Source organism: Schistosoma haematobium, chromosome 4 (assembly GCF_000699445.3).
Source record: "Schistosoma haematobium chromosome 4, whole genome shotgun sequence".
Lineage (NCBI taxonomy): Eukaryota > Metazoa > Platyhelminthes > Trematoda > Strigeidida > Schistosomatidae > Schistosoma > Schistosoma haematobium.
Window position 1 is genome coordinate 39,234,134 of NC_067199.1, and position 19,076 is coordinate 39,253,209.

At 33.9% G+C, this 19,076-nt stretch overlaps 1 protein-coding gene across 1 annotated transcript in view; it reads right to left on the reverse strand.

The window, feature by feature from the left end:
- The window catches only part of MS3_00008033 (uncharacterized protein), a 76,784-nt gene that overhangs the window by 13,364 nt on the left and 44,344 nt on the right, over positions 1 to 19,076 (reverse strand). Inside the window, exons 5-7 of the mRNA XM_035732499.2 lie at positions 10,648 to 10,982; positions 4,947 to 5,089; positions 2,015 to 2,285 (exon numbers count right to left, since the gene is read on the reverse strand). Of these exons, the coding sequence (XP_035587187.2) occupies positions 2,015 to 2,285; positions 4,947 to 5,089; positions 10,648 to 10,982 (749 nt within the window). The remainder of the gene's footprint in view (positions 1 to 2,014; positions 2,286 to 4,946; positions 5,090 to 10,647; positions 10,983 to 19,076) is intronic.

The following is a 19,076-nucleotide window of genomic DNA, read 5'->3' on the forward strand; positions in this document are numbered from 1 at the left end:
TGTACCAGTATGGGAATTCTCAGCAATCCACATCCACTCATGAATTCAATTATAAAAATTACTAAAATCTCCACAAAACCCCTTCTCATAATAATAATCATCCTATACGCATTAGTGACTGGCTGACTTGAAGAGGTATTTCCTGGAGTTCTAGTGAGAAGCAGTGACCAGTGGAGTTCAACTGGGTCTGTTGTGAGATAGTAACTGACTGAAGACAATGGTGGATGTGTCGCGGATTTTGGTGGATTAGTTGAAGTTGGACATTAAGACCGTTGGATGCCGACCGGCTCAGTGATCTAGAGGTTAATCGTTCGTTCGCGAGATTGATAGTTCCTGTGTTGGGATCTCGCGAGATGGGATCGCGGATGCGCACTGCTGAAGAGTCCAATACTAAGACGAAGTGTCCGTTCAGTGCTTCCAGGTTTTCCATGGTGGTCTAGCTTCAATTGACTCATGATCTCAACTATAAAAATTACTAAAATCTCCACAAAACCCCTACTGATAATATTTAACAAATAATTTTAAAAATATATAACTGGTGTGTTTGTCTATTTGTGATCTATCATTCACATCTATTGTAATTCATTTTAATTAAAAGACCCTATAGTTTTATGGTTTGAAACTGTTAACCCATAAATTCGATCTTTGCAGACAGTTTATAATAGAATTGAAATGGTGAGGATACGCACAGGTATATTGATATACGGGTAAGATATTAATATCATCTATTTCAAAACCATCAAATACAATCATTATCCAATTATTATTTTTTATAATAAGAGTAACAATGGAGCTTTTTCAAGGGTGATAATCGTTTTTATTGTTGCATTATAAACAAGTTCGATCACTCCAAGTGGAAGATTCACACTACCTATCAGGTCAGATATGGAAAATTACTTAGTGCATTATTTAGCCGTAAGTGGGATTATTTAGGAAAATAACAGAACCTTGATGCCCTCTCAAAGCCAGGTTACTTAAACAGTTGATAAAAAATATTGAGTAATAGTACAACTGGTCTCCAACTCCTCTCTTCAGTTGCCTAAAATTTGTAAACTTCATGAATGTGAAACTGCAAAAAGACGTTTCACCACTAGAGAGATTGGAAAGGCAATAAGTAACGTCAAATGAAAGAAACCACCATAACTTGACGGGTTAACTACGTAGATCTCCATGGTTAGTAATCTTAATTTATTATAGACACTGACTGAGATATTAAATACAACCTGAGTCAAGAAACAATCCTTTACGATCGATCTCTATCTCTTAACGTCCCAGTCTATAGAACGGTACATAAGCTCTCTTGAAATAACCAAAAAGTAATCAATTTATCTAACATATTGTCTTAAAGTCGAGCTTCCAAAATCATCCAATAATTAATTTAATGATACAATTGATCTAGATAAATTTCTTATAAAATGTTAATGAAGACTAGTTACAGAATATAACTAAAGTTGATTAAAAGTATAGATTGATTTCATTAAATAAAAATCTTGGAGTTACAAATCAGATATTGTCTTGTAGTATTCCTATGGATCATTGAAACATGAATCAATGAGTGAGAGATGCATTCACAATCGCTATAGATTTACGTTGTTCATTCCAATCCATTCGTTAATATCGTATCAGCCAATTACATCAAATATAACGCATACAAATTAACTATCAAATGCATAATCTCATAATTGTAATCGCTGTAAGTTCAAAGGGTTCATTTTAGGACCAATTAGTGCATAACTATAAGTATGATACGATATTCTTGTATCTGTTAACATGTATTATCAACATCAATCTATGATAATGAGCTAACTTTTAAGTGTTGATCTTGCGTTACTGAACATCAAAATTAATAAAAGTCATCACTTAGTAACTTGAAAACAGAATGTTCAAATTACAAATAACAATCAAAGAATCACTTCAAGATATAATCAGTGAATAACACAACCATATATATATATATATATATATATATATATATATATATATATATATATACAATAAGAATTCAACTACTTACCACATGCCAAACTAACAGTTGAATTAATTGAATCCAATCTATTCTCTAATGTTTGTACATATGGTAAATTAATACGACAACGATGTTGTAATACATCATTACCAGTTTGTTCAATAACACATTCAAGATCATGTAATTGTTCACTTAAAATAGTATTAATTTTATACATTTCTTGTAATGATCTATCTAAATTTCTTCGTTCATTTTGAATAATTTCTAATTGTGGATCAAGAATAGTATGATAGACTGATGTTTGTTGATTGGATAACTTCTGTGTATAGAAGAAATTGAGAAGTGAATAAATTTTAGAGAAAAAAAACCATTCTTCATTTAAATAAGAACAGATGAAAAAGTATAGAGCAGAATGTCTTCTTTTTCAGAAATTCTTGCCGCCAAATGCCCTAGTACGGTCGAGAGTGAAAAAAGTCAGCTCTGTTTATCGAAATACTCTCATATGGCCACGTGTATACAACCATTGGCAGGGAAGTTCTACTCACTGCTTTCTCGCGTCATTACTGTTGTTTACAAAATTGAGGACGAAAAGCGAATGTCCAGTGGGGGCTTGGACCGGGTTGGTGGATACGGAGGACCCACCTAGGGGAGTCGGAAAACCCTGGTTCCAAACCAATACTCCAGGATCCTGAAGGAACAAATGGCGTATGAACCCATTGATAGTCACCGGCTACCACGGATCTGCCTCTCACGACGTTGCTCCACTGCCTTATGGACTAGACCCTTAGGTCAAAGGCTTTAGGTGTGGCCTCCTATGAAAACCATCTGCTTCGGTTTGGGCACCCGGGAAGTATCCCAGCCCTCACATAAACCGAATGATTTATGTGGCGCATATCTTGTACTATTTATGTGTTTAAATAAATAAATAATAAACAATGAAATGAATGAATATCAGCCCTTGTTCACTAACCTACTATTCGCGTAATATATTATCATGAGGTAAGAGTTATTTATGATTTTATGGATTCTTAGAAATTATAACAAATGTTTGGTCATTAAACTAAACATCTTCATGAATAATCAGAAGTATAGTGCTCAAGTGTTCGGCACGTGGCAGCAAAAAGTAATTTCTGAAGCTTAAGATAAGAAACCGAATATTGTTGTGGTCATAATAAAGAAATTCATTTCATAGAGTTATTTGAATATTCACGTTAGCGCTAAGGACTGTGATTGATCAGTTTCTTGAGATATGTATATCTTGTGTACATTGCTTAGATTGTTGTAAAGTGAGATGCTGCGGATTGGAGGTTAGCGAATTATCGATCGATCCCAAGACGCGTAAGACACGTAAGAACGACCTAGAGCCTGAGTGGTCCCGCTTCCCTGTCTAGCCCAGCCAGTTGAGTCAGAACGCAAGCCCCAGCCTCTGAGATATGAATCATTATATTTCAAGCATACTCCGTTTATATACCAATCAACCAGACCTCATCGTACCATAAAATAGAAAACAACATTTGTACAATATTTGACAAGTGAAATAAACACTAACCAGTAGGAAATGTCCTTTTAAAGTCCAAGGACATCATTAGACTTAACAGGATAATTATTGGTTTATTTTTCTGAATATCCCAACGAGATATTGCCGTGAATTCACAAGCATATCAATCAACGTTGGATAGTGGTTACCAGTGACATCTATGGAGAGCATCTCACTCTATTTAGGACTCTTCAGCTGGATGTACCTGCACCCTGATATTGATATTTACATCGGGACTCTAACACAGTACTTTCGTTTAAAATGCTCAACGCGTTATCCACTTATTACTGAGTCCAAATAAATAATGAAGTAGTTTTTAAGAGATTAACTTTTTGCTTACAAATCGATTAAACTTTCAGTAGTTAGATTTAACTTAATTTAAAGATGAATTTTGAAAAACACCTACAGATGCATGTCCACACATAAGCTTGTTCACGTTTTAAGCAATAAAAAGGTTTCAAGATTGAAAAATTATCATAGTATTATTTCTGTATAGTTTTCTACCTGCATATAATAAATATGTCACAGTGTTGTGAACGAGAACATAGGTGGGAACAACGTATGCAAACTAATACGAAATTACCGAGTTCTTTGGTAAAATATGTAAATCATACGTTCAATACTTCATCTGCAAATCCTCGATCAATCGCCTCAAACTTTAATGTTCCTTCGTTGCCACAACAATTACTCTCTGTTGCCGTTCTCTTCTATGCGATCTTCCCAACCTTCTGCCGCCAAGAATTCCACATGTGATCGGCATTATCTACTACATATGTTGACATAAGTAGCATACACCACAACTACCAAGCTTGGAAAAAAACGAAGTTGTTCAAAAGTGAAAGATGTGGCTATTCTTATGTCAATATCAAGAGTACTGTAGTTGAAACTACCAACAAACCGGTTGATGAATCTACAGATTTTGATATACTGAAATGGTTATGGTTAGCGTGAACTATAACTGTATACTAATTATAAACCTGTTAATCAAATTTTACACTTTAAATATGCTGGTTAGGCAAATGCTGTAATTTTTTTATTTACGGACCATTGGGATTCTGTAATTCACGTACATAATCATGTGAGTTTTCGAGTCAGATAGATATAGTTTATATTGAATTCTTTATTCTGATATCCTGACAGACGTTTGTAGATAGGCTTTGTATACGCGCCAATAAGAGTTAATATATCAAGTTATTTATAGGTTCAAGCATAGCAATTCAAAGACCATTTCAGTGACTTATTTAATAAATATCTAATAATTAAATAGTTTACATCAAAGAAGTTCATTATTCACAATTATGATCAAGGAAACTGTTATTATCATTATGAAAATCTTATACAAAAAATCAACCATATTTATTCGCTTTCCAACAATCAATCAGTCAATCAATCAACCGATCAATCAATAAATCAATCATTATTAATAATCATCATAAAACTTACTGTAACAATTTTATTACAATTATTCAAATCCAATGTAAATTTTCGATTGAATTCATTGAATATTTGATAAAACGATTTTATTGATTTGCGCATTTCTTCAATTTGATAAAGTTTTGTCTTTAATGAACTTAGTTTTTTATCACCTATTATTCATAATTTGATGAAAAACAAACAGAGAAACAGAAGAAAGACGTTAATTTAAAGAAAAAAAACAAAGAGGAGTAATCAAAAGAATATATCATTGATCAATGTATAATGAATAGATTCGTACGCATGTATATCAGTTCGAGTTGCCGTACCACATTAGCACACCGATACAATTGTCGATTCGAATCCCATTGTGGTAGAGTTAGTAAACCTTTAAGCGGTAATCAGAAAGATTAGGGTTTGAAGATGTTATTCAAGGAGTATAATCCAGTGAAATAAACTTAGAGAGAAAAAAAGGATGTGAAGAGTTCAAAAGATTAGAATTTGAGAGAACATAAAGGGTGAATGGACCTGCGTCATTACAAACGATTTTGAGTCATGTCATTCACGGCCTCTAACCATCAGTTGCTATAATCTCGCTGATCCCAACCAGGTAGTTTACATCTACCAACATGGCTCAGTCCACTTGTCAGTGACTTCATGGTTTTGTGCCATGTTTTAGTCTGGCTGCCCCTAGCTTCCTTCCAACCTACTCCCACACCATAAAACATCGCACGTCGGGGAAGTTGGTGGTTGGGTATACTTAACACATGTCCCAGCCATCTCAAATGATGAAGTCTCACTACTTCATTAATTGATATATATATGTCAGTCAGTTACAACGCAGGACCAGGCACACATATGCATCGATCAAAGCTGATACATCTCATTACCACGAACAGGTTGTTAGAGTTAACCTAGTCAATAACTTGCATTTCTAACATGTCTTTAGTTTGGAAAGTTGTACAGTTTTTTAGATTTTTTTAAAACGCTTTTTCCTTTCTTTTTTGTCCTTCTTTTTGTTTTTTGTTGTAAAAGAAACTTGTTGAAATAGCTTGTGCTGAGAATCCTATATTGTACCAAGAATAGAATACTGAATAAAGTTAATGACAATAACAATAATAATAATAATAAACACCAGATTCATAGTAGTTAATTCAATGGTGGTAATATATAAAAGAAAGTTTACATATAAGGATATAGTACAGGAAGAAAGAATTAGTTTGTAGAAAGATATAAAGCGATTTTAATCTCATAGTTTAAGGGAAGACATGGAGTGTATACACCTACGCCATTGTGATCGATTCTGAGCCTTGTCACCCAGAGTCTCCAACCATTGGTTATGATAGTCACGCGGAACCCAACCAAGTAGTCTGCATCTACCAACATGGCTCAGACTAGAACTTAGTGACTTCAAGCACTGATGCCTCTAAGAGCTTTCAAGATCACTACATATATATGCACATGAACAGACTTATCTATTTTTGAAAGATATTCAAATTAGCAATTACAATGAATAAAAAATATGACTAAAAAGGATTTCGAAAACAATATGCTAGTTAATGCCTAATTAATTTCAGCGATAAATAGAGAAATAGAAAAAGAGATGAAGTATAAACGACGTATTAAATTAAGTCAATTAAAAAACTGAAACGCAAAAGTATCAAGAATGTGAGAGAGAGAAAAAAGAAAGAAGAAATGAGTTCGAATAATATTGAAGAGATCTAGTGCATACAAATGAATACACCGCAATGAATTTTTAGGAAGTAAGTAACAAGATAACAAGAATATGAAACTAAGTTACTGTGATAAATATATTGATCTATGCATATTAAAATGTACTGAAGATATTAGAAGCTGAGTCTGAATAGCAATATATAAGTAGATTTAATGTAATTTATAGATATCAAACATGATTGTAGCTGCCACCTTGACGTTGTGATGATTTAATCAACTAGGACTGGCTAAAAAACCAGTTCCTACAGGTTCTATACATGTCAAGCAGGTTGGTTTGAAGGCATTAAGGTTAAAAGCAGTAAACTCACAATCTGAAGTCAATGCCGTACAGAGTTATCCTCAGATAACCCTTATTTGCGGCGATGCTGCCCTTTTGCAAAGAAAGTACATGCGTAAAAATCAAAAATGCTTGGCCCGACCCCACGGATTCCGATTGTTTACTATAAAACCTTAAAAGTTCCGAGATAACCCATCGAGAACTATTCACAGGCAGATCGTGTGTGACCAGCCTCAAGTAGTTGTCCCTTGTGCTATGTGGTCAAACATCAATAGTCATCGAGACCGCCCATAACCTAATTTCTTTTTAAGATACCTTGAAAAGAATGAACCATTCATGGTGTAAACAGCTAAAAAGTGACAATCGCCCCCCATACTATTAACGGTGCTTAGGATCACAGTGTTCACATGGATTCTAAACAACCAAATACATTCATAGAACATTACAGATACTCTATATTGAAGGCAGGATAAAGACAATTTTCTCAAAATAACTGCTAAATCTTTTGAGTAAAAACCTTAGCAAGGATAAACACTTTCAAGTAAACACTGTTTACATAAATTTTAACAAAAAAGTCAATTTACACGATTAAGTCAATCGAAGGAAAAAAATAATCAACTAAGTTTTACGGGCTTATCAACCGTAATACAGGTTATAAGCAAAGATGCATGGTTCTTAGCGGTGGAATCCAGTAGGCGTGTTTCATTCTATTTGGGACTCGTCAGCTGAATATACCCGCATTCCACAGTTGTTGAGCACTATGGGACTCGGACCCAGTACCGTTCGCTTCAAACATAATCACGTTATCAACTTAGTTACTGAATCCTAATAACTACCTGCTAGCCATTATCTTTGCTTATAATGCTTGTGAATAAGGCTAAAACGAGGCAATCCGTACAGGATGCTCATATATCAATAAGAGACTGATCAATTGCAGTTCTAAACAACAATGGGAAGATAAAAGCAAACAATATCAAGTGAATTTAAACTTCACTTTGTGGTCAAAACTGTCTCTTTGATGAATAGATGATTTCTATAAATTGGCTTTCACAGTAGTTATTTATCTGAAATCGGCTGATTCTTTTTTTTACCTTGAGATTATGAACCGATTGATGTGAGACCACCATTGGAAACCTGGAGCCACTGGACGACCGGTTCGTCCTATCGTAGTACTCTTCAGCAGTGCGCATCCACGAACCCAGGGCCTTCAGTCTCACACGCAAACGTTTAACCTCTAGACCACTGAGTCGGCATTCAACGGTCTTAATGTCTAACCTCAACCAATCCGCGAAATTGCTTTATCATCTTTTATTGTACTGAGGTAGATAGCTGTCTCTACCGGCCCTTGATTTGAATCCCGCAATCGGGATAGTGAATGCGCACTGCTGACAGAGTTCAACAATAAAACGAAACATTCGTCCAGTGTTTCTAGGTTTTCAATGGTGGTCCAATATCAATCGGTTCATGATTTCAATCAAAAACTTAATAATCTCCAAAACCCTATATTGATCTTTCTTTCTTTACCATTTTATTACATTACTTATGAAAATATATTACACTTTACTAGATCAGTTTTTGACTGATTTTGTTTGTTTTGTTCTTTTTTAGAATAACGAACATATACTATTTTGCATTAAACCATAGAACAGTTTGTGACAATGTCGAAAACGAAATATATTTTTATTGTGATACACAATATGTTCTATTATGGTAACTGACTTAGTTTTAAATAGGGAATAGAATCATGAAATAGTAATATATTTAATTTTTTTTTCTGTATAAATATAAACAAAACAAAAAATGAACAGAAATTTTGAAAACTGTCATATTTTGTATTTCATTATTATTATTATTATTATTATTATTATTATTATTTCACAGATTGAAATTCTGAGTCAGTTGAAGCTAGACCACCATGGAAAGCCTGGAAGCATTGGATGGCCGTTTTGTCCTAGTATGGGACTCCTCAGCAGTGCGCATCCACGATCCCACACCCCGCGAGATTCGAATCCAGGACCTATCAGTCTCGTGCCAGGCGCTTAACCAACTAGACCACTGAGCCGGCCAGCATCCAATGCTGTTAATGTCTATCTTTAACCAACCCACGAAATTGAGCAACCGTACACCCCTGTCTTCAATGAGTTCATATCTCACAACAGACCATCATGGTTTTCCATGGTGGTCTAGCTTCAATTGACTCATGATGATTTCAACTAGTGAAATTTCTAAAATCTCCACAAAACCCATTCTGATAATAATCATCTGCTCACTAATGACTGACTTCAAGAGGCATTTCCTGGGGTTCTAGTGAGAAGCCGTTACCAGTGTAGTTTAACCAGATCTGTTGTGAGATAATGTTTCAAATTTTATACTGTAATCGTTATAAATTTATCGCAGTTGGAGTTCGATTTCGAGAAGAGTCGTAGATGATTGCTATAGAATAGGCTAACACTAGAACGAAACATTATTTTTCATTTTATTTGAACATATAAATATATTGATACAAAGGGGCACCGAATACATATGCGCCACACAAGTCACTTGAATTGTGTGTGGGCTATGATACTGTCCGGGTTCCCAAACTGAAGTGGGTGGTTTTCTTAGGCGGCCATACCCCGAGCCTTCGACCTAAAGGTTTAATCCACAAGGCGGTGGAGCAACGTCAGGAGATACAGTCCCATGGTAGCCGGTGACCAATGATTGGTTCATACGTCATTTGTTCCTCTAGGATACTGCAGCCCATGTGCACCATTGGTTTGAAATGAGGGTTTTCCAACTCTTTTAGGCGGACCCTCTGTATTTACCAACCCGGTTAAAGCGCCGGTTATTCGCATTCCATCCTCTCAATTTTGTAAACAACACCCCCACCACGAGAAGGCAGTGAGTGGGACTTCCCTATGAGTGTCCGTATATGGGGAGCCATGTTGAGAGCATTTCCAGAGAGCGGACTCTCCCCATCCTCGGCTGTACCAAAGCATTTGGGGGCCCGGGCGAAAGAGGTGTCAAGTTTAAAAAGCTTTTCATAGTGTGGCTCACTAAGAAAACCACCTGCTTCGGTTTGGGAACCCGGACAGTATCATAGCCCACACACAAATCAAATGACTTGTATGTATTCGATGCCCCTTAGTACCAATATTTATGTGTTCAAATGAATAATAAATATTATGTCATTAAATGAAGTGTAGCTATGTAAGTACGTTTTAGATAGTCTATCATGATTCCGGAATATTATTCTATATTTCTGTGGATTCTTTTAAATACCTTACTAATCATTAAATAAAACACATATGTGAAAACGAATTGCTGTGTTCTGGGGTCCAACTAGGTTACGACACACACTTCCAGCAGCATACCAAACGCGTTATCCAAAATGAGAAAACTGAAGTAACCAGGATGGACAAGTAGACAGACCCTGAGTAAGTGCCTGATCAACGTCCTCTAATAGAATGTCATGTTTATAGTTTCTCACTTGCCATTTGATCTTGAGATAGCATATGAGCACAGGCAATCGATATTCATCTGCATATTAACAGTCCATCAACATAAGTGCATATATGTACAATCATACTAGACAAATATGAGACTTCCAAAAAGGATGTCCGACAATTCGCTTGACAATTTTCTTATTATTTACAAAATATAAGCAACTCGAAGTCTCAACCCCTTTTCCAAAGATTAAATGGTTAAAAATGAAGTAAGAAAACATCTTAAATAACTTACTTAGATTTATTGTATTCGGAGATAATTTTGAATTAGTTACTGGTAAATCAATACGTTCAAATGCTTCTCTAAAAGCATCCGCTTGTACACCAGAACTTTTTAATGCTTGAAATAAAGTAACTAGATAATTCACATGAGCTTCTTTCTCAGTTAATTCATCTGACAAATGATGATTAATTGTGCTATTATGATCAACAGTTTGTGATTGTATAGTTTTTCTCAATGTATCTGTTGTTGTATTTGGTGTACCAGATGTACAATTAGTCAGATGACAATGTTGAAGATTCTTTTTTCGATTGTTTAATTCATCTTCAGAGAATTTGTCCGTACAACTTCTAAAAATATGTAATTAGATAAATGCAAATGAAATGAGTAGACTATAATCGTGTACATTTGTACACAATTAAGCCTAATATATTTGAGTTTTCAGCAGTTACTGATACAATTATTAGTTAAAATATGATATATTTTAGGAAATTAATCATATTTAGACATTAACCCTGAAAAAACTTTGTTTTAAATGACAGTGCTAAGCGTCTACGAAAAATACAACAGTATAGTGAAAGGAACATGGAGCCAAGAATCAAATCAATAAATGGCATTCGAAGATAGTTCAACATTATTAGGAAGATAAAAAAGTAAACCATTGATTGTGTAATCAGTAATCGGTAGGTTAAGTGCTTTCTAAGGTATATAAAGGTCCTGGGTTCAATAAACGTCTGGAACGTGGATGTACACTACTACTACTACTACTACTACTACTACTACTACTACTACTACTACTACTACTACTACTACTACTACTACTACTACTACTACTACTACTACTACTACTACTACTACTACTACTACTACTACTACTACTACTACTACTACTACTACACTAATTCCTGTCTTCCAATAGTTACCTACCCAAGATCAGTTCGAGATATAAACTATGAAACACGCCGATAATGTTCTCACCTACTGTAATATCCATGAACACTAATTACTGATCTCTGATATCTTAAGAATTAAATTTATGTAGCATACAGATGGACTTTGTGAATTAATTACATCTCTTAGCTTGAAAACCATTATTTTTTCTTAGTATGAAACTATCCCAATTTAACTAGCATTTGTAGATGAGGTGCTTAATAATGTATAACATGTATATTGACCACCAGTCAGAAACTGTTTGATTGATCGAAGCTTATTGGTTGACACTTTGAACCTGAACTCAGTAATAAAACTCACAGTCAAATTTAGGAATATATACATATGTGAAACAGAGGGAAAAAACCAGCTTTAAACTTAATGATTGAAATGTTCAATCGCTGCTGCTTTGAAACTGAATATTGTACGTATCATTAACTTAAACAAATTTGTCAACAAATATATAGTAGATTATTTTCATCCGGTTAGTATAAAGTTGTAATCTTGAAGGAACTGATACTCCCTGACGGATTCAATCCTCTGTTACTCAGCATGCAATGTCGAGTCAATTAGACTGATGGCCACATCAAAACTTGGTTGACAGGATTCGATCTGCACTAAGAGGGACCTGGCATACATGACATGGATCACTACCCAGTGATCAATCAATTCTATAAACAATTGATTTATGTTTGCGATTTCACACAACATTAGAATATTGGATTATTAGATCAGTAAGACTAAACACTAGACTAACGGATTATGTCTGCTCTTAGCTGCTCTTAGGCATCAAAAACAGTATTAGTAAATGGATAATTTATCGCAAAGAAAACAATAATATCACAAATAAAATATTTATAATTAATTAATTAAAGTTTTCTATAGATCACTATACCTGTAAATTGAGAAAAAGGACAAAACATAAATTTGTCCTTATGGATATCTGTTATCCGTCTTCTAAGAACTTTTAAAGGATCGAAGAGGATGCTTAAGAGTCCCTACATTATTCTTAGTTAAGTTTACTTATTTAGGATATGAATTAGGAGTTGAGGTTTAATATTTTCATCATTGGCATTAGTTATAATGCAAAAATGCTCTGTAGTCATGTGAATGAATAAATTTAGCGGATAAACCCAAGAGAAGCAAAAAGATTAGTTCGTTCATAAAATATAATATTGACAATTTAATGCTTAATTCAGGATTAAGAGTTTAAGATTAAGATTTACAGATAATATCGATTAGCCCACAGACAGAGAATTCAGAATCCAATACATTTAACGCAATCAATTTTACTGTATACTGGCAAACAGTAAACATTTGCCAACATTTTAAACGCTTTAGAAAGTATATAATGATATTTTCACTAACCTCTATGTTTGATATGTGAATTTCGCACAAAAAAAACAACTAAAAACCGCATTCACCTTTACCATAGGATTAACATAAAATTTGATCTTCTATTTTAAATAGCTAGGCTACTTTATATAGTAGTATAATGGGATTTTCTATCTTCCCTTATCAACCAATCACATTTTAGGATGATGGAGATATTCATTATTGAATAGAAGAAGTATTATAACTCTGATTTTAAACCATGTAGATTCTATTTCTTTCTGGACAAACAAATATCCTCTATACATTTTAGTACATCTTCATAATTTAATTATTTTATTGAATATTGACTTAATTTATTCAAAAAATTTAATGTTTTTTTTATATTTTTAAGTTGATCAGAACCTTTCCTAATTGGATTTTACATTGTTACACAATATCTCCCCCCCGATTACAAGATAATCAATGATCATATTGTAAAACCTACAGCATTTTTATTCTAAAAAAATAAATCAATAACTCAGTATGTTATCTCAAATATTGAATACACCTTTCTTTTCTCTTCATTTTTTGATACATTTTTTTTATATGTGTGTTTTAACCGGGTATGTATAGAGATAGGAATGGAGTTGGTACAAAAAAAGACACTATTTTTCTTAATACGTAAAAAGTTTATTATAGATCAAATAAATTATCATTAGAAGTTATTACATAAGCTGACATAAACTCACACACACACACACACATACATACATACATACATACATACATACATACATACATACATACATACATACATACATACAGGTGTATCTGAACACAAGTATAAACATGGATGTAATGTTGTTTAACCATTGATTGTCTATAAAGGCGTAGTGACAATATTATACTGATGTTCTTTACATGAGATTTAGTGTGAAATATATATACGTGTAAACAAAGGGGGTTTTAATAATTCCGATGGGAAAATGCAGAGGATCATTTTTTTGCAAACAAAATAACCACAATCATACAAGTCATACAGAAAAGTGACAGTTTTATACTACTATTGATGTGTGAATGTGTAAAACACCAATTGATAATCGGCTAAAATAATTCGTACACGTTTAACTGAATAAGATAATTTTAAAAAATGAATGTCCAGTTTAATTATGATATTCTATAACGGTGGGAAGTGAGACAGAGAGAATGATAGTGTTATGGTAAACACACACACACACACACTGCTTTATTGACATTTAGTCTTAATAAATAATTATCACATATACTTTCGGTGAATACAAATAATGAGTGTAAAATGTTTTATGATGATTGAGTTAACCATGGTTGACAAACCAATAAATAACATTGCTTAGATTGATATCATGAATGGATCAATGTTAGATCACTACCACTACCACCACCACCACTGAAAACCTGGAAGCACTGGACGGTAGTTTCATTCCAATATGGTATTCCACAGAGGCCTTCAAGTGCTTCAAGATTTTCAATGATGGTCTAACATTGATTCATTCATGATATCAATCTACGCTCAACAATCTCCATAACACCTTACTAATAAAAAAGATAACAAAAAGAGAAGAGGATAATGGGTTTATATTATATACATATATACACATTATTGTTATAATAATCCAAGTATGTAAAATATGATTTATTTTCAACTGTCTAGAGCTCCATTGAAACAAAATAGGGAATTAAAAAAAACCCAATTCTTGTCAGTGTTCATTAATAAGGTTGAAAAAAAGGTAGAATGGTAATACAAATAGAAACATAGTCGAGTTATGGTAAAAATACAAAAAAAATTGAAAAAAAACAAACAAAAATAAAAACAAGTTTTCATATCCAATTTATTTTCTGCAAAATAATTGTTAATGTTATGATATGTCTATTGTAAAAACTAAGTATACTCATATGATAAACATTAGTCAGAAGAAGTAATATATTGTTGAATGAAGAAGTAGATGGATAGGAATGGTCGATGAACTAAATGACTATAAAATGACATATTATACTTCCTTCACGTACAGACACAAGCATACATACAAACATTGAATGTATAAAGTTACAACAAACTAAAATATAATCGTCAGTATGGAGTAGTGAAGATTGTTAAATTTGATTGAAATCATGAACTGATCTTAGTGAGATAACCATTGAAAGCCTGTGAGAAGTGGATAGTTGTTCTGTCTTAGTGTGAATCAACTTACTAGGGCACGTACACGACCCACTCCCACGCGGTAATCGATCTGGAGACATTCGGTCTGGTGTGTAAACACTTAACTTCTAAGCCACTGAGTTGGCATCGGACGGTGTTGATGTCTAAATTCAATCAATTCTCAACGTTAGATCGGTTCATGATTTCAATGAAATTCAACAATATCAACAAACCCAATACTATTAATTATCATATAATCACTAGACACTAGATTCGAGATGAAATTCCCACAGTTCTATTGATAAGCCGTGACCAGTGGAGTCAAATTTAGTAAGATGTAAGACGGTTTCTTACCAAAGATAATGAAAGATGGTCACAAAATGTTGTGGACTGATTGAGATTAGACATAACACTTCTGAATGCCGACCCAATGGCTTAGAGTTTGAGTGTTCATGTGCTAGACCGGATGTTTTGAGTTCGACTGTTGTGTGGATGTGTACTCCTGAGCAGTTTTATAGTAGGATAAAACTACCTTCCACTGCTTGCAGGTTTTCAATGCTGGTCTAACTTAGATCGGTTCATGATTTTAGATAAAATATAATGACTGAATAGAGAGACGAATTTTCCAAACTTGTTACCAATTGGAATGGATATTTGGGAGAAGTGAAACTTATAGGACTATACCGTGAATAACGATGATACAGATTTTTGTTGTATGTTTATTAAATGCCTGTGTCATGGTACTTTATTACTGATCTTACTGTAAGGTATAATTGATATTCGTTAACTGTGGTCCTATGCTTTACCGTTCATAAATTATTGTTAATTACTTACCGATCTTTTGTTCAGTTTTGGATCATTTATGGTTTGATGTTGTATATATTGGTATTTATTATCTACGATGTTTTGTGGCTATGTCCATAGATCGATTAGTATTTGAGTTATAATAATAGAGAAGATTAGAGATGAAATCTACTAGTTATCTTTGTTTTCTGTTGAGACAATGAGGGTACATAGGGAGTTTATAGGCCAAAATGCATTAAGATTCTCTGATAATTATTAATGATCAATGATATTACTCGAGTGAGTGTCATTAGTCCAAAAGGCATAAAGTGAATGTATCATTAGCAGAAACTATAATCAACAACTTGTAAAATCACGTAATCCGATCATGCTGGTAAAAATAAGACTTTTTTTTGGATTCATAACAAGAAGATTATGAAGTAACATGATTAGGCTAACAGAATAACCAATATCTGGTACACATAATAAACTTTAAAAGAAAACAGTTCAATGGGGGTGTAAATCAGTAATATCCAAACAAACAGATAAACAGTGGATTTTTTTAGAAATAATAAGACTGATTTGGAGTACATTAAACTTTGGTATAACATGTAAGATCTGAAATACTTATCACTTAATAATTATATTTGATGGAATTCGATTGTATCGTCGAGTTTAATTTTCAGTTCTTATTAACGAAACAATGATAGTCGCTTAGCTGTCGTCTCTGTACACTTTAGAAGTATTCTAAATAAAACTGACCAAGTGTATTTCATTCACTTGGTTTACACCGGTTTATCGAATAACCTGTTTATGATCACGAGGAAACACTAATGAGGAGCACCCAGTTTGGAATAGATAATGTTCAATACTTTTTTAGTCTTTAATGGTTCTACACTTAAAATCATTTCACCATAAAAACCACATGTATTCGTTTAAACGGCATTAGTGATAAGTAAAATGAAAGAGCTTAGTTCTCTTTTTATGAGAAATTTAGAATACCAGTGAATTTGAAAGAAAGAAAGAAAGAAAGACAGAAAACAAGAAGCAAAATTGCGTTCTCCATACATTTTCCATTCTGCTAACTTTATTCATTAATAAAGCATAATTCATGTGATTCTACCATGCCATTCGACAATATAAATAAAGTTTCTCTCAGATTATTTATTACCACCTTAAATACAATCAATGATACATTACAGAATCTTTTCAATTCTCTAAAATCTACTTACATCGTATGAATAAATTCTATTTATTTTGCACTAAAAACGCTTGACTACAATATTCAAATACTTATATAAGTAATTTTAGTAGTTGAGATTATAAGTCAAGAAAAGATAGACCACCATGGAAAACCTGGAAGCACTGGGCGGCCGTTTCGTTCCACTACAGGACTCCTCAGCAGTGCACATCTACTATCAGTCTCGCGCACGAACGATTAACCTCTAGATCATTGACCCGGTCGGCCGGTCAACCGATATCCAAGGGTCTTAATATCTAACTTCAGCCAATCCACGAAATTAAGCAACACATCCATCATTGTCTTCAGTGAGTTATTATCTCACAACAGACACAACTGGACTCCACAGGTCATTGCTTCTCACTAGAACTCCAGGAAATACCTCTTCAAGTCAGCCAGTCACTAGTGTTTATATGATGATTATTACCAGACAGGGTTTTGTGGAGATTTTACTAATTTTTGTAATTGAATTCATGAGTGGATGTGGATTGCTGAGGAGTCCCATAATAAGACAAAACGACCGTGTAGTGCTTCCACATTTTCCATGGTTAACCTCTAGTCTTACTTCAAATAGTCCACGAAATTGAGCGACACATCTATATTGTCTTCAGTGAGTTACTATCTCACAACATACCCGGTTGAACTTATATACGTGCTAAACCATTCAACAAAAAATAAAAAGATAAACAGAGTTCTGAGTTAATTGAAGCTAGACCACCATGGAAAACCTGGAAGCACTGGACGGCCGTTTCGTCCTAGTATGGGACTCCTCAGCAGTGCGCATCTACGATCCCACACCCACGAGATTTGAACCCAGGACCTATCAGTCTCGCGCCAAGCGCTTAATCAACTAGACCAATGAGCCGGAATCTCCACAAAACCCATTCTGATAATATTCATCTGCTCACTAGTGACAGGCTTCAAGAGATACTCCTGGAGTTCTAGTGAGAAGACGTTACCAGTGGAGTTCAACCAGGTCTGTTGTGAGATATCAGCTCACTGAAAACAATGGTATACGGTGGCGCAACTTCGTGGGTTGGTTAAAGATAGACATTAACAGCATTGGATGCTAGCCGGCTCAGTGGTCTAGTTGGTTCAGCGCCTGGCGCGAGACTGATAGGTCCTGGGTTCAAATCTCGTGGGGTGTGGGATCGTGGATGCGCACTGATGAGGAATCCCATACTAGGACGAAACGACCGTCCAGTGCTTCCAGGCTTTCCATGGTGGTCTAGCTTCAATTGACTCATGATTTCAATCTGTGAAACATAAATTCATTCAAATATCATTTGTTCAGTTATTTATTCATTGAAACATTCAATGTTAAATGTTTATTTAACAGAATGAGACGAAACATACAACCTACAATCTGATTATCTAAACATTCGAGTAAACAACTTTGTTTTATTATTAAAATCTATAGAAATCAATACATTGGTACATAGTTTTTTACAACCCAAATAAGCCTATTCAATAATTAAATGGTCAAGTCTATAGGAAAATTCAATAAAACGTTAATAATGAATAGAAAATATCACGATATTTATCTCTCTACATTAGAACATTATCCCTTATTCTCTATGAAAATATAACCAATTATTATGTGTTTTAATATTGACATTTAAAGTAGTGATAGGCAAAAGAAAACAAAATATCAGAATCGATATTTGTTTTATTGATTAAATATGATTGAATTGTGCCAGATTAATACAAGTAACATGTATAATAACTAACACACTCATCATTACCATTTTTTGGCGGCCTGCTTGATTATCTGGTCTACCTGTTTCTGACATCAACATATCTGAACAAGTTATCCATATTTTGTTTGTTTTAACACATCATTATGGCTCTTAATCGCATAACCTATTTAGACGCGTTTATGGGAAGTTTACAATCTTTCACCGTACAACTTACAAAAAAGTACAATCAGAGACATTGTGTTGGATGTCAGTACGCATTGAAAAGAATGACCATTGTTCAGATTTCGATTCCTGAACTGCT